Genomic DNA, 24,058 nt, shown 5'->3' with positions numbered 1-24,058 from the left:
TTCTTATGTTCATCCTGTTTGCTTTTTTTTGGCTGCCGCCACACATTGGGTGTAAGTTTCATCGTATCATCTATGATGATACCCAGATCCTTTTCTTGGGCGCTAACCCCTAAGGTGGACCCTAGCATCCGGTAACTGTGATTCAGGTTATTCTTCCCAATGTGCATCACTTTGCATTTGTCCACATTAAATTTCATCTGCCATTTGGATGCCCAGTCTTCTAATTTCCTGCAATTTTACACAATCCGCATGCGTTTTAACAACTTGGAACAGTTTAGTGTCATCTGCAAATTTAATCACCTCACTCATTCCAATTTCCAGATCATTTATAGGTAAGTTAAATAGCATCGGTCCCAGTACAGACCCCTGCAGCACTCTACTGTTTACTCTCCTCCATTGCGAAAAATGACCATTTAACCCTACCCTCTGTTTTCTATCCGATAACCAATTCCTAATCCACAACTGAACTTTGCCACCTATACCATGACACTTTAATTTTCTCAAGAGCCTCTCGTGAGGAACTTTATCAAAAGCTTTCTGAAAATCTAGATACACTATATCAACCGACTCACCTTTATCCGCATGTTTATTCACTCCTTCAAAGAAGTCAAGCAAATTGGTGAGGTAAGATCTCTCTCGGCTGAACCTATGCTGACTCTGTCTCATTAAATCATGTTTGTCTACATGTTCCACAATTTTATTTTTTATAATCATTTCTACCATTTTGCCCTAAATTTAAGTGAGGTTTACCGGTCTGTAATTTCCCGGATCTCCCCTGGAGCCCTTTTTAAAAATCGGCGTAACATTGGCCACCCTCCAATCTTCAGGTACTACAGCTGATTTTAGCAACAGGTTACAGATCACTAACAGCAGGTCAACAATTTCATGTTTGAGTTCTTATAGTACCCTGGGATGAGATTTCTGCTGAGTGTTTGGATCAACGGATTAACGGCAGTTGGAAATGCTGCCGAAGAAACCATCTGAGAGCTGTGTTGGACAGATCGGACTCAAAAGCAAGCTAAGTGTTTGGTTTCAATTTGTGATGCTGGCTAGGGAAGACAAATCTAAACTCTGTCACTAAGAATTAGCAGTTTTGGAGAACTCAAAAGAATTGAAGTTTGAAAATTTTTCTGACTGGGAGTTTATTTGGATGGCCATATGAAGCTTAATTAAGGCCTTTTTTTACATATTTTTTGGGTCTCCAAGATAACTGCATGTATGAGAGCACTGCCTGGGTTTTTGATCTTGACATCCAGATTAATTGTGGATAAGTTATTTTGTTTATATGATATTTAAAACATTATTCATTCTCTAATTTTGATTGTAATTGAAATCACCCATTATTATAGTGTTGCCCATTTCTCCAGCTTTCCTAATCTCTGAAAACATTTCTTCATCTGTCTGCTCTGAGGATAGACTGGAACCTAGGCATCTCCGGCTGCACTAGGGAGACCAAGTTCCTGAATGTTGTAGGCGATTGCTTCATGGAACAACTTGTAAAGGAAAATACAAGAGGAAATGCAATTATGGACTTAATTCTAATTGGACTGCGAGGACCGGCACAAGATGTAGAAGTAGAAGGGATGCTGAGAGGCAGCGATCACAATATGATCCGCTTCTACCTGGATGCAGGGGAGAAACATCTGTCCAGAATGATGGCCACGGCGCTGAACTTCCAAAAAGGGAATTATGAAGGAATGAGACTCATGGTAGGGAAGAAGATTGAGAAGAGGATAAGCACTGTAAAAACACTAGAGCAAGCTTGGTCCCTTTTTAAGGATACTGTCACCGAGGTGCAAAATCTATATATACCGCGTATCAACAAAGGATTCAAGAGGAAAAAGAACAAAGAACCAGCGTGGATCACTGTAGAGGTGAAGGAAGTGATCAGAGACAAGAAAACTTTGTTTAAGGAATGGAAAAGGTCAAAAACGGATGAAAACTGTAATAAGCACAAACAACATCAACGCAGGTGCCATAAGGCGGTAAAAGGGGCCAAAAGAGACTACAAGGAAAAAATAACCAAGGAGGCGAAAAACTTCAAGCCATTATTTTGATATATTAAGGGGAAACGACCCGCGAAGGAAGTGATGGGACTGTTGGATGACCATGGAATAAAGGGAGTGCTAAAGGAGGACATAGAAATCGCAGACAAACTGAACACATTTTTTGTGTCTGCATTTACCGAAGAGGATATACACAGCATACCGGAACCCATCAGGGTATATGCTGGAAACGAAGACGGGAAGCTGACAGGGTTGATGGTCAGTCTAGAAGAGGTATGCAGGCAGATCGATAGGCTTAAGAGCGATAAATTCCTGGGACCGGATGGAATCCATCCAAGGGTCATCAAGGAACTGAAAGGGACTATAGCTAAACTGCTTCAACTAATAGCCAATCTGTTGATCAAATCGGGAAAGGTTCCAGAAGACTGGAAGGTGGCGAATGTTACGCCGATCTTCAAAAAAGGTCCGAGGGGAGGTTCAGGAAACTACAGACCAGTGAGTCTGACCTCGGTACCGGGAAAGATGTTAGAGGCACTGATAAAGGACCGCATCATTGATCATCTTGACGGACATGGTTTAATGAGGACCAGCCAGCACGGTTTCAGCAAAGGCAGATCTTGCCTGACAAACTTGCTGCATTTCTTTGAGGGAGTAAACAGGCACCCAGTCGACATTGTATATCTGGATTTCCAGAAGGCGTTCGACAAGGTTCCACATGAACAACTACTTTGGAAAATTGCAAGCCATGGAATCAAGGGTAAAATACTCACGTGGGAGGTTCATGGATGCAGTTTTGGGGCATGTGGGCCTTGGGTAAAGGTATAGGGATTGGATATTTACATTATATAATAGCCCATTAGCGTGTGTTAAAATAAATGGAACTTATTCCACTATATTTGAACTTCAAAGAGGGACAAGGCAGGGTTGTCCGTTGTCCCCCTTGATCTTTGCATTAATCATTGAGCCTCTAACTCAGAAAATCAGACAGTCTCAACAGGTAAAAGGCCAGAGAGTAGTGGGTGAAGAGCAAAAGATGTCCTTGTTTGCAGATGATATATTAGCTATTGTTGAGGCATCTGAGAAGACTCTAATTACCCTTAAAGATATTATAAGTGAATATGGCCAACTATCAGGGTTTAAAGCTAATTTAAATAAGATGGAAGTGATGAATAGAGAGGATTATGGAATTACAAAGATCAGTACCCCTGAGATGGGTAAAGGGCCCTACTCGTTATCTGGGAATAAGTTTGTGAACAGATTGGACACTTTTGTTCCAACAAAATTATATACCATTGATAAAGGATATACAGAAATATGTAGATAGATGGAATAAGTTGTTCATTTCTTGGTTAGGCCGTATGGAAGTGGTAAAGATGATAATACTTCCTAGGTTTCTTTACTTATTCCAAGTATTACCAATAGAAATCCCAAAACAGTTTTTTCAAAAATGAAATAATATGATATTGAGTTTCAAATTTATTGAGATTTTGATTTAAATGCAATATCAAGTATTTTCAATGCGTAAAACAATAATAATTTTTGGGGGGGAGACAAATAAAACAGTTTAAAACCATATACATACAATTTTATCCATAGTTACATTAAAGATTTATATGGGGAGAAAAACGACCAAGGGTCAGAAGACAGGCAAGGAGGACTAGGTATACCTTCTCTGGAGAATTATTATAAAGCAGCTCAGTCGAGAGCAATAGTTGAATGGCTTTCATCTCCTCCTAAGCTCTGGGTAAAAATAGAATAAGCAATGCAAGATATGAAAAAAGGTATAAGAAAATTGAAATATTTACAATGGCTGGGAGAAAAAGATTTAACAAATATAAATAATCCTTTTAGTAAATGTTCCCTGAAAATCTGGAAAAGGGTTAGGAAAAACTTTTTAAGTAGAGAAAAAGGTATTTTTTTTTTCCTCTATATTATATGCACAAGATTTTATACCAGGTAGGGAGGGGGAATCTTTAAGTGGGACGCAAAAGGGTTAGTATGTTTTGGCCAACTAGTTGAAGAGGGTGAGGTTAAAGCCTTCACAGATATTCAGGATCAATTTCAACTAGAAACGAGAGATATTTTCCCTTACTTACAAATAAAAAATTATATATTAACACATAAGATGAAGAGTGATGGAATCTTAAAGAAATCTGAATTTGAAAAAAGGCTAGGAGAACCAATAGCAAAAGGGTGTGTTTCTTGGCTATATAAAATTATAAATGAAGACAAATTAACCATAACATCATAAATGAAAGCATGGGAAAAAGTTTGGGAAAAGAATGGTCTATAGATGAGTGCGGGGTAATAGTATCACTTATTTTTCAGACAGCTAAGGCCGCCACTTTGGTGGAAAATGCTATTAAACTCCTAGTTCGTTGGTACACCATCCCCGTCCTAATTAGTAAATGTGCCAAGCAGAGTGATGCTACCTGCTGGAAAGGGTGTGGTGAAAGAGGTACATTCTATCATATGTGGTGGGAATGTCAAAGGGTCCATAAGTTTTGGGAGCAAGTTTTTAAGTATGTAGGTAGATTAAGCTGAATACTTAAGGTCATTGCTGGGAGTAAGAATTGGTTTAACACTTTCGCAATGTAAACTTTTGGACCTGGCATTTATAGCTGCTAGAATGACATTAGCTCAGCAATGGCATATGTTAAATGTACCCAGTCTGAGGGATGTGAGGGAACATTTAGGAATAGTTTGTGAAAAATATAGACTTTCAGCCCTTTTAACTAATCAATGGGCAAAATTTAATAACATATGGGAGACTTATATTGAGCTGGAAAAAGAAGCCTTATGAAGAACTCTCCTACCGCTAGGGTTTTGGAACCAGGACTCCTGGGAGGGGGTGGGTGGGTGAGATAGGGATAGGGGATGGGATTATTTTTAATTGTAATATTAATAAGATGTAGTACTCTTGTTACTTTACTAAGAGTATGAATTATATTTAATGCTAATTGTGCAATATCACTGAGATTATTGTATTAAAATCATTAAATAAAGAATTTTTTTAAAAAAGAAGAAATACTCATGTGGATTAAAAACTGGCTGGAGCATAGGAAACAGAGAGTGGGTGTAAATGGACAATACTTGGACTGGAAGAGCATCAACAGTGGGGTGCCGCAGGGCTCGGTGCTTAGACCCGTGCTCTTCAACATCTTTATAAACGATCTGGACATTGGTACGACAAATGAGGTGATTAAGTTTGCGGATGATACAAAGTTATTCAGAGTAGTGAAGACACAGGGGGATTGCGAAGATCTACAAAGTGACATAATCAAGCTCAAGAAATGGGCAGCGACATGGCAAATGAGGTTCAACATGGATAAGTGCAAAGTGATGCAAGTCGGTAACAAAAATCTCATGTACGAATACAGAATGTCCGGGGCAGTACTTGGAGAGACCTCCCAGGAAAGAGACTTGGGAGTTCTGATCGACAAGTCGATGAAACTGTCTGCACAATGCGCTGCAGCAGCAAAAAGGGTGAACAGAATGCTAGGAATGATAAAGAAGGGGATCATGAACAGATCAGAGTAGGTTATCATGCTGCTGTACCGGGCCATGGTGCGCCCTCACCTGGTGTACTGCATCCAGCACTGGTCACCATACATGAAGGAAGACATGGTACTACTCGAAAGGGTCCAGAGAAGAGTGACTAAAATGGTTAAGGGGCTGAAGGAGTTGCTGTACAGTGAGAGATTGGAGAAACTGGGCCTCTTCTCTCTTGAAAAGAGGAGACTGAGAGGAGACATGATCAAAACATTCAAAATACTGAAGGGTATAGACTTAGTAGATAAAGACAGACTGTTCACACTCTCCAAGGTAGGGAGAACGAGAGGGCACTCTCTAAAGTTGAAAGGGGATAGATTCCGTACAAACGTAAGGAAGTTCTTCTGCACCCAGAGAGTGGTGGAGAGCTGGAATGCTCATATGGAGTCTGTGGTAGGGGAAAACACCCTCCAGGTTTCAAGACTAAGTTGGACAAGTTCCTGCTAAACTGGGACGTACACAGGTGAGGCTAGACTCATTTTAGAGCACTGGTCTTTGACCTGGGGGCCACCATGTGAGCAGACTGCTGGGCACAATGGACCACTGGTCTGACCCAGCAGCGGCAATTCTTATGTTCTTATGATTCAATTCTCTCTTTAACATACAGTGTAACCCCCCCCCTCCAATTTGATCTACTCTATCCTTGCGATATAATTTTGTACCCAGGTAATGTTTGGCTGAAATAATTATGTGGACAGGCTACATACATTCAGGGTTGATGGTCAGTCTAGAAGAGGTTTTCAGGGAGATTGCTAGGTTTAAAATCGATAAATCCCCGGTACCGGATGGCATCCATCCAAGGATAATCAGGAACTGAAAGGGACTATAGCTGAACTGCTTCAACTAATAGCCAATCCGTTGATCAAATCAGGAAGGATTCCAGAAGACTGGAAAGTGGCGAATGTTACACTGATCTTCAAGAAAGGTTCGATGGGAGATCCGGGAAACTACAGACTGGTGAAACTGACCTCGGTACCAGGAAAGATGGTAGAGGCGCTGATAAAGGACCGCATCAGTGATCACCTTGACTGACACAATCTGATGAGGACCAGCCAGCACGGCTTCAGCAAAGGAAGATCTTGCTTGATGAATTTGCTGCACTTCTTAGAGGGAGTAAGCAGGCAGACAGACAAGGGTGACCCGGTCGATATTGTATATCTGGATTTTCAGAAGGTGTTTGACAAGATTCTGCATGAACGACTACTTCGAAAAATTGCGAGCCATGGAATCGAGGGTGAAATACTCACGTGGATTAAAAACTGGCTGGCGGATAGGAAACAGAGAGTGGGGGTAAATGGATAATACTCGGGCTGGAAAAGCATCATGAGTGGCGGGTTCAGTGCTTGGACCCGTACTCTTCAACATATTTATAAACGACCTGGAAATTGGTACGATGAGTGAGGTGATCAAATTTGCAGATGATACAAAATTATTCAGAGTAGTAAAGACATAGGAGGATTGCGAAGACCTGCAACATGACATAAACACACTCGAGAAATGGGCAGCGACATGGCAAATGAGGTTCAATGTGGATAAGTGTAAGGTGATGCATGTCAGTAACAAAAATCTTATACACAAATACAGGATGTCCAGTGCAATACTTGGATAGACCCCCCAGGAAAGAGACTTGGGAGTATTGGTCAACAAGTTAATGAAGCTGTCCGCGCAATGTGCAGCGCAGCGAAAAGGGCAAACAGAATACTAGGAATGATTAAGAAGGGGGATCACAAAAAGATCGGAGAAGTTTATCATGCTGCTATACCGGGCCATGGTGCGCCCTCACTTGGAGTAAACCGTGTCGAGCTCTACTTCTGTGGAGATGATGCGGTATACAAACTTAAGGTTTAGTTTAGTTTAGTTTAGTTTACTGCATCCAGCACTGGTCGCCGTACATGAAGGACACAGTACTACTCAAAAGGGTCCAGAGAAGAGTAACTAAAATGGTTAAGGGGCTGGAGGAGTTGCTGTACAGTGAGAGATTAGAGAAACTGGGCGTCTTTTCCCTTGAAAGGAGGAGACAGAGGGGACATAATTGAAACATTCTAGATAATGAAGGGAATAGACTTAGTAGATAGACAGGTTGTTCACCCTCTCCAAGGTAGAGAGAACTCTCTAAAGTTAAAAAGGGATAGATTCCATACAAACGTAAGGAAGTTCTTGTTCACCCAGAGTGGTAGAAAACTGGAATGCTCTTCTGGAGACTGTTATAGGGGAAAACACCCCCCAGGGATTCAAGACAAAGTTAGACAAGTTCCTGCTTAACCAGAATGTACGCAGGTAAGGCTAGACTCAGTTAGGGCACTGGTCTTTGACCTAAGGGCTACCGCGGGAGCGGACTGCTGGGCACGATGGACCACTGGTCTGACCCAGCAGCGGCAATTCTTATGTTCTTAAATCTTCCATATATTCCTCAATTCTTAATTCTGTCTCAGAGGAGATCAAGAAAGAAATCTACCAAAAAAGTATGGATAAAATAGTCAAATCTTTGAGAAGCATTTCTGCATCCTCCAAAATAATGGGATGTCAGAAAGGCTTCTCAAATACTGGTGACTGGCCATTTTATTGGGAATAATGAAAGGATTTAATTCATTATTAAACATACGTAGTTGGTACATCGTCCAATTATAATCCATTTACAAATTGCATACTTCAACATTATCTTATTGGTTCTATTGACATCACATGATTTCCCATTAATTTTACTTCCTTAACAACATGCTATTGTCTCATCTCTGTCAGCAATAGAAAGAAGTGGACAACATGCTTACTGAGGTCACGCTGACCCTTGCAGACATGTTCTCTTCTATTGCAAATATGTTTACAGAAGCAATGATTTTCTATAACTACAAGATCATCAATATTTGCCCTAACTATCAGCCTCTTTTACAAAGCTGCGCTAGCGGCTGCTCTGCGCTAACGGCCCCAAAGCCCATAGAGAATTAAAGGGCTTCGGGGCTATTTCCACGCAGCTTTGTAAAAGAGGCCGTATGTAAGTGGAAGGAAATTATGTTCTTATAAACAGATGTGGTTTTTTCTCTAAACCGTCTAAACAACTACTGGAAGAAAAATATGTTTTTATAAACAGATATGTTAGTGTGACTTTTAGCTCATTTTCAGGGACTTATTATGTTATGGCTTCAGAATCTTGTTCCAGACATTAAACCAAAATATTTTGTTCTATGAAGGAAAAATATGTACTCTGCAAGCTATGCTGTTTATACCTTGCTGTGTCAATTATACAGCTACATCTTTCATATAATATTAGTGTCTTTTAAAGTTGTAACTAAAAGTGTATTTAATTCATATTAGTTATGAACCCCCCCCCCCCCCTTATATTCTACATAATACAATTATCACCATCAGTAACACATTGTCCCATTGATTGTCCTTCTTCCACCAGGTCTCTGAGATGCCTATTATATCTATCTCATCATTTAGTGCTATATACTCTAAAGCTCCTATTTTATTTTTTAGGCTACTAGCATTTGTATATAGACACTTCAAATTGTGTTTTTCCCTTGCAACTACAGGCTGTTGAGAAGACAGGGAAAATTTGAGTCTTTTATTCTGCCTTCCTCTTAAACCCTCCTGGCTTTCTTTCACCATTATTGGAACCTCTCTACCAGGACTCCCTAAATACCCTGTTTCAATAGTATCCTCCAAGCTTACCTCACACGAACCATCCGCTCCTGGACGACCTTGGGGTGATAGTGTCTGAAGATTTAAAGCAGGGGTAGGGAACTCCAGTCCTCGAAATCCGTATTCCAGTCAGGTTTTCAGGATTTCCCCAATGAATATGCATTGAAAGCAGTGCATGCAAATAGAGCTCATGCATATTCATTGGGGAAATCCTTAAAACCCAACTGGAATACGGCTCTTGAGGACCGGAGTTCCCTACCCCTAATCTAAAGGCAAAGAGACAGTGTGACAAGGTGGTGGTTGTTGCCAGAAGGATGCTGGGCTGTATAGAAAGAGGCGTAGCCAGTAGAAGAAAGAAGGGGTTGATGCAGGTGTTGATGCCCCTGTACAGGTGGTTGGTGAGGACCTACTTGTAAAGTATTGTGTTCAATTTTGGAGACCATATCTGGCAAAGGATATAAGAAGACTTGAAGCAGTCCAGAGGAAGGCAACGAAAATGGTAGGAGGTTTGCACCAAAAGACATATGAGAGACTGGAAGCCCTGAATATGTATACCCTAGATGAAAGGAGGGACAGGGGGAGATATGATTCAGACGTTCAATTACTTGAAAGGTATTAACATAGAACAAAATCTATTCCAGAGAAAGGAAAATGGTAAAACCAGAGGGCATAATTTGAGGTTGAGAGGTAGTAGATTCAAGAGTAATGTTAGGAAATTCTTCTTTACGGAGAGGGTGGTTGATGAGTGGAATGCGCTCCCGAGGGAGGTGGTGGAGAGGAAAATGGTGACAGAGCTCAAACAAGCATGGAATGAACACAGAGGATCTCTAATCAGAAAATAATGGGTATACATTGAAGGAAATAAGGCCAGTACTAGGCAGGCTTGCATGGCCTGTGTCCCGTATATAGACATTCAGTTGAGGACGGGCTAGGAAGGGCTTCAATGGCTGGGATGGTTAAGATGGGCTAGAGTGAACTTTGATGAAGACTCTAGTAAATGGAACCTAAGCACACTGCCGGGCAGGTTTCTGGCCCAGAAATATCTAAGAAAAAGTACCATTTAAATGAAATAATTAATTTATGGAGCATGCATGTATGGTTGGGCACACTGCTTGGACCATTCAGGTCTTTATCTGCTGTCATTTACTATGTTACTATGTTACATTGGCTACCTTCCAATCTTCAGGTACTACAGACGATTTTAGCGGAAGGTTACAGATATCACTTACAGCAGGTCAGCAATTTCATGTTTGAGTTCTTTTAGTACCCTGGATGTATATCACCTGGCCCAGGTGATTTATCACTTTAACTTGCCGATATGGCTTAGTGCATCTTCCAGATTCACCAATATTTCTTTCAGTTCTTCCACATCATCACGCGGGCCATTCAGTTGGCATTACAGAAGCTAGAGAAGACCCTGGAGGGACAGGCAGTCCGAGTCTTCTCAGACAATGCTACAGCAGTGGTGTATATTGTCACCAACACACCTCAGCGCAGAGCTATCGTGTGACAAACACTGGGATTCTGGCGTGTCCCCTTTAACCAGGGGTATCTTCAGGACTTTTTGGTTGGCACTAGGCGACTGCCTAGGCTGGGGAGAGAAAGGTAAGTATGACCTCATAAAACACCACCACTCAGACAAAATGCTCCAAGGCAAAAAATAAGGTGTTTATTCTGACCCCAGTGGTCAAAAAGGTGCAACATAAAACAAAGTCACTGTAGCATTTTATTCAAAACAAAGTCCATTGCAAAAATCAAGAAATACCAAAACAGAAATCTCATACAGGTGGTTTTGCCTGAGATCTTGTACTCTGATTCAGAAATGCACTTTATAATGGTGTTCAAACAGAAGTTAAATTCTCTCCCAGCAATATTTGTTAGAGGCATGAAACAGCTGTCTTTCAGCAGTCAGGCAATATTCAGAACAAACCCTTGTTACAAACAATATTAGATACCTCATTAGGCAGTAAGCCACAGCACAGCCTTGCAAACAGCCCAGCGTTTCTTCAGCTACCTCATGGAAGGCAAGAACAAACAGCTGAGGGAGATAAGCTAATTAGCTTCCCAGGAACGGGAGCCACAGCAGGATTTTCACAGTTCAAAAATAAACTTAAATATTCAACCTTTAGGTTCTTTTGCTCAAACTTGGCTTTAAGCAAATCCAGTAGTCAGTATTCAGGTAAGTATTGTACTTCAACCAAAAATCATAATAAAAGCCCAAACACATAGCAAATTCTTCAGGCTTTTCTTGCACAGAAAGAAAGCCCAAAAAGAAAGAAAAAAAAACACCAATTACTTCACAGTTACTCACTTCCTTTCATTCAATGTCCATGCATTCTGTCTGACTCTCTATCATAGGGCCAATAGCTTGTACCTCCATTCCTTCCACACAATCAGGAATCTGAAAGCTTGAGGTGGGGAGGATTTCTTCCACCTCCTGCATAGGCCAATCTGGAACTTCTGGCTCTGCTGCCTGGATCCCCGGCTCCTGCCCTGCCTTGGGCTGTGGGAGTGACTCACCCTGGTCACTCTCTCCTTTTCTATGTCTCAGCTGCTCTGCTTTAATCCCAATCAACTCGCCCCTCCCTGCTCTGAAGAGGGGGGAAGGGAGAGAAAACTTTCTGCAGCTGAGCTTGCCTCAGTGACAACTTCCTGTGCTGAGGCTAGCCTTCTAGGAGCTGTAGTTTCTTAACCCCCTGAGCTAGCCCGAGTGAAGTCAGCGCTTTCAGTAAACCGTGGAGCCAACCTGGACAACTCTCCTGCCTCAGGGTCTCCTGCTCTTGTTCCCTAAATCCTGTGCCAAAACTAGAAAGAGAGCTAGATTTGTCACAATATCAATTGCCAAGGAGGCACCAAAAGCACCCATCTATGCCTGGTAGAACAATTGTATCAATGGGCAGGAAAATTCTGTTTCTTCTATAAAACCAGCAATCTTATGAAGAAACAAAATTTTCCTGTTTAATGGAAGTGATTTGAACCGTGAGTCGGACTTCTGTTGAGAATTTTCTGTTTCTCTTCCTAGGATGAAATGATCTTGATTAGAACTGAGAACCAGATACATAATTGCTGGTTTTTGAAAGATGTTGGTTTGAATTGTTACTGTTCCAGCTCTGTTAGCAAATTAAATTACACGTTATAATAGAACTACACACACACAAGGTACACGAAACACACTAATTTTAATACAAGCAAGGTTTTTCTGATCAATGACTATATACTAGATGGCATGGAGGTTTAACTGATAACCCTTGCTAAAGCATTACTAAAGCAAACACAAGACCTGTGGGCCAAATCCAGCCTGCCTGGCTGTTTTATGTGGCCCACGGTGACTGCCACAGCACAGGGCCTGTGTTATGTGGGAACAAACAGAGCAGCTGCCCTGGGCCCCAAGGCTCTGGGGGGCCCCTAGTGGGTCAGCATGTCCACCCCCTTCTATCCATGCCAGTCTGATGTCTTCCTCTCCTGGTCTTGCAGACACATCCATTTTTGTTACAGGGGGCTACCGTCCGTGGCATTGATCCTCAACTGCTACTTAGGCCCCTCCCTGTGCTTTCCTTTTGCCAGGCGGAAACAGGAAGTTGCATCATTGGGGACTGACCGTCGCAGAAGGAAAGCACAGAAAGGGGCCGCATGCAGTGGTTGAGAATTGCTGCCGAGGCTGGCAGTCCCCTGCAACAAAAATGGATGTGTCTGCAAGACTCAAGGTGAGGACGATGTCGGACCGGTGCGGATAGAAAGGGGAGGAAATGCCAGGTCAGGAAGCCCCCTGGACCAGCTTTTTAAGTAGAATGGGGGAGGCTGGGGTGGGCGAGAGGAGAAGGGGAAGAACTTGTGATGCCAGAAACAAGGGAGAGAGAGAAAGATAGTGGGCAATGGTGCAGAGGAGGGGAGAGAGAGATACGATAGACTGCGAGAAGAGGAGAGAGATAGCAGACCACGGGAAGGGGGGAGGGAAGGAGGTAAATGGACCTTGGAAAGGGAGAAGGAAGGGAAGAAGATGAGAGAGATATGCAAGACTGTGGGAAGGAGAAGAGTGATACCAGATCAGGGGTAGGGGGGGGATGGAAGGAAAGAGATATCAGACCACTAAAAGTGGGAGGGAAGGAGGAGAGAGAGATGCCAGACCACAGCAGGGGGAAGGAGGGAAAGGAAGGAAGGAATAGAGATGCCAAACTGTGGGAAAGAGAGAAAAAAAATATGCCAGACCATAGGAAGGGGGAAAACAGAAATGGGGGAGAGAGAGGGAGGAGATGGTGCATAGGGATGGGTGGAGTGGGGAAGAGAAAACAGATGGAAGAAACGCTGTTTAGGATTGATGGGAATAGGGGAAAAGGAGGGAGGAGATGGTGCACATGTATGAAGAGGAGGGGAAGACATGGAAAAATAGATTGGGAAGAAAGCTGAATGTTAAAGGTTAATGCCAAAGATGGATATAGATATTAGATAAGAAACTGACTATAATAGTGATAATTACCAGTGAGGAGAAAGCAAATGACTCGTAGAAAAATGCTCAGAGAAGTGAAACTCTGAAGAGGGGGTGAAAACCTCCTCTTGAGGGAAGAGTTTACCGTCCAGTCATTGCATAAACTTGTGAAACATCACTCTCTGACCACTGGTAAAAAATACATCAATTATTGAGTAATACTTGCAAAGTCGACAGGAAATGTTCAAAATTCTTATGCAAAAAAACTCTCTCTCGTTGGAAAAATGATGCTATGCACTTATCTGTGACAAACTCTTATGGTTCTTAGGGCTCTTAGGGGTCCCAACGCGGCCCCGTTTCGAGTTCTGCTTCAGGAGACCCAGATACACTGTTCTAAACACTTTTTGAACCCTTTTTGAATCTCCGAATTTTGTGAATGGTATGTGATTTCTCAGCGCTTCCTTCCTTCTCCTTTTTTGCTAATAAGATGTTAAATTTCCCCACAGCGCAGCTTGTTTGAGCAGTCTTCTGCGCTGTGTGTGGTATTGATAAAGATTTGTTGTATTTCAGATCATCTCTTGGAAAGACATTACGATCGCACAGGGGGTTCAAAAAGTGTTTAGAACAGTGTATCTGGGTCTCCTGAAGCAGAACTCGAAACGGGGCCGCATTGGGACCCCTAAGAGCCCTAAGAACCATAAGAGTTTGTCACAGATAAGTGCATAGCATCATTTTTCCAACGAGAGAGAGTTTTTTTGCATAAGAATTTTGAACATTTCATGTCAACTTTGCAAGTATTACTCAATAATTGATATATTTTTTACCAGTGGTCAGAGAGTGATGTTTCACAAGTTTATGCAATGAATGGACGGTAAACTCTTCCCTCAAGAGGAGGTTTTCACCCCCTCTTCAGAGTTTCACTTCTCTGAGCATTTTTCTACGAGTCATTTGCTTTCTCCTCACTGGTAATTATCACTATTATAGTCAGTTTCTTATCTAATATCAAAAACTACTTTACTGACTAGTGTTTATACACAAGTCCCTGTATTTGTTCTTAACAAAGATGGATATAGGGCAGAAAGTAAAGGAAAGAAAATCAGCAAATGGATAAGAAGGTCTTGGAAATAGAATTAAGAGCACAGACAAAAGAAAGTGCAGCCAGAGACTGGGAAAAGATGATTAAAAAGTTTCCAAGTTTCTTTATTCTTTGTTATTCCGTTTATCAAACAGGTACCTAAACGGTTTACAATTAAAAAAATATTAGTTAAAAGAAAATTATTTTAAAAATGATTAAAAGGGGAGTGCATTACAGACTAGCAAGAGCAAAAGTGGAAATGTCCAATCAAGATGGTGCACAAAAAGTGTCTTTCAACTCATCTGATAAATCCAAATGTCTTTATTCATCCAAAATAACTCTTTCATCCAAAGTAACTCATTGACTCGACATGATCATGTTTCGGCCACCCGGCCTGCATCAGGAGTCTTAGGAGTCTTTGGGTATCAATTGGATAAATATGCTCTAAAACACAACGATCAAACCGTTGCTCCGAATCGTGTGATGCTACAAACCAACACAGCCTTGCAAGGGTGTTGCATTATTGAGTAATACTTGCAAGGCTGTGTTGGTTTGTAGCGTCACACGATTCGGAGCAACGGTTTGATCGTTGTGTTTTAGAGCATATTTATCCAATTGATACCCAAAGACTCCTAAGACTCCTGATGCAGGCCGGGTGGCCGAAACATGATCATGTCGAGTCAATGAGTTACTTTGGATGAAAGAGTTATTTTGGATGAATAAAGACATTTGGATTTATCAGATGAGTTGAAAGACACTTTTTGTGCACCATCTTGATTGGACATTTCCACTTTTGCTCTTGCTTGTTTGTTTTTTGTGGATTTGTTTCCCCTGTTTTAGTGTGCATTACAGACTGACATACTGGAACAAAAAAGGGAAAGAGACAACAAAGGTAGGACAATGATTTTATTTTCAGTTCATTGATTGAAATATGTTAGTTTTGAAAATTTACATCTGCTGTCTCTATTTTGCACTGTTCTGGAAGAAATTCATTTATTTCTATATCTCTGGTGTTTATGCATGCACTAGATGTGGTGTATTTAGACTGAGATTTTAGCAAAGCTTTTGACAGTGTTCCACACTGACGTCTAATAAATAAACTGAGTGGAACTGGTTGAGTAGAAGATGACAGAGGGTAATGGTCAATGGAGATCACACTGAGTAACATGAAAACGTAAGAGTCATACTGGGTCATACTAATGGTCCATCTAACCCAGAATCCTTCTACTAAGACTATGGGCCTCTTCTATCAAACTGCGCTAGCAGTTTTTAATGCAGGGTGCCGCACTGAATAGCCTGCGCTTCTCCCAACGCTCATAGGAATTCTATGAGCGTTGGGAGCAGCGCGGGCCATTCAGTGCAGCTCACCATGCTACAAACTGCTAGCGCAGTTTGATAGAAGAGGCCCTAAGTATCTTAATAAAAAATTCAGCCCATGACTTAGCCTGTGTTTTAGATTTCGGCCCCTCATGTGATTGAGTTTGACACCCCTGCTTTAAAACATTTCTCTGTAATAACACGTGATTGGTATAGACTTACTAATGGTAGGGTTTATAAGTTCAACATCCCCAATTATTTTCAAAAATTAGTTTCTGTGTAAATGATTGATGTTTAGACTTTTAATATTGGATGACATATTAATGGAATTGGTAGGCTTTCATTTTATTTTCTGCTTTTTTGTTTTGTGTTCCAATTTGTTCTTTTCTGTTAATTTTTCATTTTGTTGTAGATTCCGAGGAGTACCGTATCTATTAGATTTAGATTGTAATTTCTGTTTAAGAATATTTTCTTTTATATCTATCTTTTTGCTTCAGTAATAGCTTGTTTCTTTACCATATTTTTTATGACCCTTCCCCATTCCTTTTATTACAATTGTTGGATCTAGTCATGAATGCAGCATTGCTATTATCACAATTTATTGGCAGACATTTTAGTAAGGACTTGGAGTCCCACATGTGAATGATAAAAAGTATCACTGATTTGCAAGAAGTTGCATCTGTTGTCATGTATGCTAGAAAAGTAAACAAATGGTATGGTTATCAGATAACTCAAGCTTATCAAGGACAAGCTGTTTCAGTCCTGGACAACCTCCTAGCCATCTGATTTTCAGGATATCCATCATGAATATGCATTAGATATATTTGCATGCATTGTCTCCATTTCATGCAAGTCTATCTCATGCTTTTACATTGTAGATATCCTGGAAAAGTCCATAGGCTTTTATTGAGAAAGACATGGGGAAAGCTACTGCTTGTCCTGGATCGATAGCATAGAATATTGAAACTTCTTGGGTTTTGGCCAGGTACTAGTGACCAAGATTGGCCACCGTGAGAACGGGCTACTGGGCTTGATGGACCATTGGTCTGACCTAGTAAAGCTATTCGTATGTTCTTATGGAAACCAGACTGGCTAGGGCAGTGTCTTGCAAATTTTTTTATCTCCAGCACACTAAACAGAGCAAATGTTTTTTGTGGCACATTATAATTGAAATTATACCTCTGTAAATGTTTGCCGCCCTAGGCTCCCTTCTGATGTCACATCCTGGTCCCATGAGAGGAAATGACGTCTGAAGGGAGCCAAGGCTGGCACAAGCAACAAGTGGAAGATGCTGCTTGTGTTGGTGAACATTTATAGAGGTATGACGGGTGGAGAGGCATTGGCACTGGCGGTGACAGAATCTTGCATACACAACGTACACGTCATCTATTTTAGTGTAAATTTATTTTATGAATTATTTCTTAGGAAGGGAATTTTAAAAATGAATTCTGGAATTTCTTGCGGTACACCCGGAATCTCTTTGTGGCAATCCAGAACCAGTTTGAAAAACACTGACCTAAAGGAACTCTGTATTCTGAATTCTTTAAGAAAAATGGAACTACATGTTCAGTGGGATAAAACCAGGACTGGTCCCCAATGGCCTGGAACTACCTACCTACTGTCTGTTACTTTTCCAGTATAATAATATGTATTCTCATTCTGTGAGATTGTCTGACTCATCCTTTCTCCATATTGACAGCTACAAAAGAATTTACAAAGTGCATCCGGATATCTGCTACAAGGAAAGCTGTGAAGGGGCAATTGTAAAGAAGACACTTAGTATGTATGCGCATGCAACTATCTATCGTTTAATGCACAGGGGTTTGAGCCATCAGCATCTCTAACTTTAAAAAGAAAAAAATTGAAGTTTCAAGTTACTTTATTTAACCCTGTGATGGGGGATAAATACCAAACATGACTTCCAGAGTTATTAATCAGGTGATCCATTATGAATTGTTGTGGATTAGTAATGAATCCCAGGCTACATATTATTCACCTGACCCTTCTATTTATGATATAGACTAGAGATTTCTCCAGAAATACAATAATATTTTTCTTTCCTGGAAACTAGATCCCAGTTAAGGAATACAGGCTATAAGCAAGTAGATATAGTTCCAAATAAAGGTCAATTTTCCTCAGATTCTATATATCATACTGAATGTTGTGTGCTGAATTTTAGGTGTACAACAAAGATGTGCACACAACTGAATTGATTAATGAACCACTAGCAATAATTGGGCACTAACATCCAATTATTGCAGTTAATTGGTTCTGATTGGCAGTTGCACATGCATCTTCTAGTGCCCTGTTCTATAAAGATCCACGTGCAACTGTGCATCTGAAAAGGGGATGTGTCAAAGGCATTCCCAAAAGTTTGCACAGAATTGTAAGAACATAAGAACATAAGCAGTGCCTCCGCCGGGTCAGACCACAGGTCCATCCTGCCCAGCAGTCCGCTCCCGCGGCGGCCCAAACAGGTCACGACCTGTCTATATCATCAGAAGGGGCTCCCTTGCCACCTTGGTTTCTCATTTAAGTCCTGTCTTCCTATCGAAGTCCTAACCCTCCGGTCTTGCACCTGCACGACCTGGTTTGGTTTCTACTCATTACCTGGTTAGCTTTCTATACTTGTGTTACATCCCAGCTCCTCCCTCAGTATCCCATGATCCCTTTATCCTTCAGGAATCCGTCCAATCCCTGTTTGAATCCCTGTACCGTACTCTGCCTGATTACTTCCTCCGGTAGCACATTCCAAGTGTCCACGACCCTTTGGGTGAAAAAAAACTTCCTTGCGTTTGTTTTGAACCTATCTCCCCTCAGTTTCTCCGAATGCCCCCTCGTATTTGCTGTCCCCTTCAGTCTGAAGAATCTGTCCCTGTCCACCCTCTCTATGCCCCTCATGATCTTGAAGGTCTCTATCATATCTCCCCTGAGCCTCCTTTTTTCCAGAGAGAAGAGCCCCAGCCTATCCAACCTCTCGGCATATGGGCAGTGTTCTAGCCCTTTTACCATTTTCGTTGCTCTCCTTTGGACTCTCTCAAGTACCGCCATGTCCTTCTTGAGGTGCGGCGACCAATACTGAACGCAGTATTCCAGATGTGGACGCACCATCGCTCGATACAATGACATGATGACTTCCCGCGTTCTGGTTGTTATGCCCTTCTTTATGATGCCAAGCATCCTGTTGGCTTTTTTCGAGGCTGCTGCGCACTGTGCAGATGGCTTCAGTGATGCATCCACCAGCACACCCAAGTCTCTCTCAAGCCTGCTGTCTCCCAACAATACCCCCCCCAATTTGTAGTTGAACAACGGGTTCTTTTTCCCTATATGCATGACCTTGCATTTGTCCACGTTAAAGCGCATTTGCCATTTGTTTGCCCAGTCTTCCAGCTTGTCCAGGTCTCTTTGTAGGTCCTCACACTCCTCCCTGGTCCTAACTCTGCCGCACAGTTTGGTATCGTCTGCAAATTTTATAACCTCGCACTTTGCCTCCTTTTCCAGGTCATTGATAAATATGTTAAAGAGTAACGGCCCCAGCACCGATCCCTGTGGCACACCGCTTGTGACTCCCCGCCAGTCAGAATATTGACCCTTTACTCCGACCCTCTGCAGTCTGCCCGACAACCAGTGCTTGATCCATCTGTGCACATCCCCTCCCACCCCGTGGTTCCACAGCTTCTTAAGCAGCCTTTCATGTGGCACCTTGTCGAAAGCCTTTTGAAAATCGAGGTAAATGATGTCTATGGGTTCCCCATTGTCCACCCGACTGCTTATTCCCTCAAAGAAGTACAGAAGGTTCGTTAGGCACGACCTTCCCTTACAGAATCCGTGTTGGCTTGTTCTCAATAGGTCATTCTTCTCGATGTGCTCGCAAATGCTGTCCTTGATCATAGCTTCCACCATCTTCCCTATAATTGAAGTCAGGCTCACCGGCCTGTAGTTCCCGGGGTCACCCCTCGATCCCTTCTTGAAGATAGGTGTGACATTCGCCAGTTTCCAGTCCTCTGGTACCTCACCAGTTTTCAAGGATAGATTGCAAACATGCTGGATTGTGCCCGCTATTTCTTGTCTTAGTTCCTTCAGAACCCTTGGGTGGATCCCGTCCGGGCCCGGTGATTTGCCGCATTTTAGCCTGTCTATCTGTTTGAGGACATCCTCCTTACTTACCTCTATGTGATCCAATTTTTCAGCCTGTTTCCCACTCATGAGCTCCTCTGAGTCCGGTATATTAGATGTGTCTTCTCTCGTGAAGACCGACGAGAAGAACGTGTTCAACCTCTCAGCTACCTCTTTATCCTCCTTAATCACTCCCTTCCTATCCCCATCGTCCAATTAGATCAATCTGTTCCTAAGCTAGGCACCGGAATTTATACCTGTTTTTAGCAAAATGAAAGTCCTATGCCCAACAATTAGGCACAGAACCATGCCTAAACACAATTCTATAAAATGCACACATCCTTCATAGTGCTGATTTTTTGGGCATGGAATTTTGAGGGCCATTTACTGAATTCCTTCCTTTATTATAAAGAAAAACATGTGTACAGACCATGCTACAGGTGCTTTCATATGCTTGTATGCTTCGTATCGGTATAAAACACAGAAAGCCTCAGTTTAGACTCTCCCTCTCATCCACAACTCCTGCCCACTCCTGGCCTGATCTCTGATTTATAGGCCCTTGAACCAATTAAAAGGCTACAAAAGTAATTAGGGCATTTCTATTAGCATGTAATTAGCTCTTAGAAATACAGTCTACTAGATCCTTAGAGAGTAACCACCAATAACGGTTCATAGTCAATTGTGCGCAAGGCAAATGCGTGCAGTCAAATAGACGCAGATAATTGAGCGCAGGATATATGCGCGCAGGTCTAAATTGCGCAAGCCAATAGCTACAAGAAAAATATGCGTGGACACATACGTACAGGCTATTTTCACGCTAGACAATAGTAGGTAAAACAAATGTGCACGGACACATGCATGCAGGCTATTATCGCGCTAGAAAATAGCACACAAGACAAATGCGCGTGGACACTTGTGCGCAGGGCTATATATTCAGTATTGTGTTTCCATTACTTCTTTGTGGTCCTTTGCCCCTAGTGCCTCCTTCCTATGCCCCCAGTGCTTAGTGCTCCCAGTGCCTCCTTTGCCCCCGTGCCTCCTTAATATGGCCCCAGTATTTCCTTCCTATGCCCCCCAGTGTCCCTTCATCTGACCCCAAGCTAACCTGCTTCATCTCTTCCCCTCTCCCCTCCTGGTCTTTCTTTCTCTTTCCATGTGGGGGTTTTCACTTGTTCTCTATGCAGTAGGATTGGATCATGATTATGATTATGAATATTATGAGTGTACTCTTGTAATCCGTCTGCATGAGATGCAGATACTTTGACACTAATACAACCAACCAGGCCACCCAGTAGAGGTATGTAGCATTCAGTAAGTTCTGTTATTTACTTTCTTTTTCGGTTTACCACCCTTACTCGTTTATTTGCTCTTCCCTGCAGGATACCTCTGTTCTATGATGTTGACTCATCCCATTTCTTTACATACCTTTGTGTTGAATAATGAGATCTTTGTTTGGGAATTTTATTGAATAAAGATTGAACTGTGTTCAGTGGCGTACCTAGGGTATGTGGCACCCGGGGCCCATCATTTTTTGACACCCCCCCCCCAATGTAAAAAAATATTTTTTTGTAATGACCATGAAATGGAATAAATGGTCAGAATAGAAACAGGCAGTGAAAATTTTCTTATATTCCAAACATAACATAACATAAATTATGTCTGAATTGTCATGACATCAGAAGTACATATGGAGTAGTTGCAGGTGATGATTGGGACAGTTCTGATTGTGTTAGTTCGGTTTTATGTGTTTTTTGAATAGAAGGGTTTTTATTTCTTTTTGAAGGTTTTGCAGTCTGTGGTTGATGTCAATTGGTTGTAGAGTTGGGGGTCGAGTGTTGCAGCTCGAATGGCTAGGAGGTTGTCGAACAGTTTTTTTCTTTTGACGTTTTTGGTTGGAGGATGTGTGAATGGTGCGTGAGTTCTCCTATGTCTGGTTGAGGTGGATTGAATTATTTAGCTGAAGAAATTAGTTACCCCCTCATCCCACACACATTAATTCTCTTCCATTTTTGTTCCCATTATAAAAAACACTGATAAGTTCCCAGAAAAAAATACATTAAAATAAGAAGTGAAAACAAAGGCCCCTACAGATGAGAACATAACATAAGAATAGCCTAACTGGGTCAGACCAATGGTCCATCATGCCCAGTAGCCCATTCTCATGGTAGCCAATCCAGGACACTAATACCTGGTCAAAACCCAAAGAGTAGCAACATTCCATGCTACCGATCCAGGGCAAGCAGACACTTCCCCCATGTCTTAATAACAGATTATGGACTTTTCCTCCAGGAATTTGTCCAAATCTTTCTTAAAACCAGCTACACTATCTGCTTTTACCATAACTTCTGGCCACTTCATTTTTAAGTTTAGATCTTTCCTTTCAAACAGAGACCTTGCTAGATGTCAAATACAGCACAAGGTAACTTCACATGGACTTAGCTGTGCAGGAAATGTGAATCTCCTCATACACCCACCATATAGTGCAAAAATGTGCAAAGGTATGTTTTTTTCTTTCGATCACTACATAGCCTAATGCCACACAAGCAGCGCTGTTACAAACATATTCTGTAGGTCAATGCTAAGGATAACAAAGTTTCCTTCCTTGGACCAGAAGGAGATACTGATAAACCACTGGAAGAGATCCCAAAACAACACCCAAAGACCCACTCAGTGTGTGATCCAGTTGAGTGGAGTGGACTAACTGGGGGGTGGAAATGGGCCCGGAGTTTGCTCAGGAGAATTTCCCAGACCACCTCTTCCTCTCAACACATTGACACGCTGCCACCACCACCACTAGGAACACCTCACTGGGTAGGCCAGCTATGCTATAAACTTTATAAAACACATTATTATATTTTCTTATAAAGCCATATTTTAACTGAACTCTCTGACATCCTCAGCCTTTCCATTCACAAAAATAGAAGGAAGAAAAGTTCCCATTTCCTGCTGTCTCATGTCCCCGGCCTATACAATATTTTTTTTCTGCAGACCCTTCAAAAGTCTGACCAAATCCTCGTTTTACTTGCATTATAAAGTACTGAAGATGCCATCTCTCCCCAATCCCAGGTCCTAAAGTCTAAGACAGTAGCGCAAATTAATGCTGCCAGATTCAGGAAAAAAATTTTGATTCGATTCAGCCTATTGAATTGGTTTTTCAATTCGATTTTCCTGCCCAGTTGGGTGATTTTTTTCAAAACTCCTGGGGTTTTATAGCTTTTTCACCCCCTTTGGCTTCTCCTAATCACACTGGCGCTGTGGTGTAAATAAAAGAAAGAAACAAAAAGGACTTTTCCTCTCTCTGTTAAATCCTAGCTCACGTTTGCAGTCCAACACCAGCTCTGGCAGGATACACATTTCAAATCTGACATATTATAATCACAAAACAGAAAATAAAATTAATTTTTCTACCTTTTGTTGTCTGGTTATATTTCAAATCTTGTTGGTCCAAGGCTCTGGTTTTCTTCTGATAACTTGGGGTCTCCTTCTTTCTTCTTTCTGCATGCTAACCATCCATCTGCCAACTCTGTCCTCCCTTTCCATTTCCCTTCCCTCCCCAGGAAGTCTGGTATCTTTCCTTTTTTTCATCTCCCTCCACAGATCCACCTTTTCTTAACTACCCTTTCATCCGGCATCTCTCCCTCCTTCCCCACCACCCGAGTCCACAATCTCTCCCTTTCTTTTCCCAATTACCCTCCTATCCAGTATCTCTATCCCTCCTCCACACCATCCCTTGTGTCCAATTTCTCTCCCTTTCTGTTCCTTCCCTCCCTAAATCCCATGGTCCATCATCTCTCTCCCTCTCCTCTATTTTCAGACCCATTATTTCTTCCTCCCCCCCAAAGTTTGGCATATGCACGTCTCTTTGAACACCCCCTTCCCTCCGTGTACTTCTAAACCAGGGTCCCCCCCAAAGGCCTGTCCCCCCTTAAA

The 24,058-nt window shown here is 41.9% G+C and overlaps 1 protein-coding gene across 1 annotated transcript in view; it reads left to right on the top strand.

Moving 5' to 3' along the window:
- The window catches only part of SNED1 (sushi, nidogen and EGF like domains 1), a 1,138,259-nt gene that overhangs the window by 1,037,811 nt on the left and 76,390 nt on the right, over window positions 1-24,058 (top strand). The window contains exon 30 of the mRNA XM_033958723.1: window positions 17,712-17,791. Within this exon, the coding sequence (XP_033814614.1) occupies window positions 17,712-17,791 (80 nt within the window). The remainder of the gene's footprint in view (window positions 1-17,711; window positions 17,792-24,058) is intronic.

This window comes from Geotrypetes seraphini, chromosome 9 (genome assembly GCF_902459505.1).
Source record: "Geotrypetes seraphini chromosome 9, aGeoSer1.1, whole genome shotgun sequence".
Lineage (NCBI taxonomy): Eukaryota > Metazoa > Chordata > Amphibia > Gymnophiona > Dermophiidae > Geotrypetes > Geotrypetes seraphini.
Note: the sequence above shows the minus strand (reverse complement) of the source record. Positions and strands in the feature narration are given on the sequence as shown.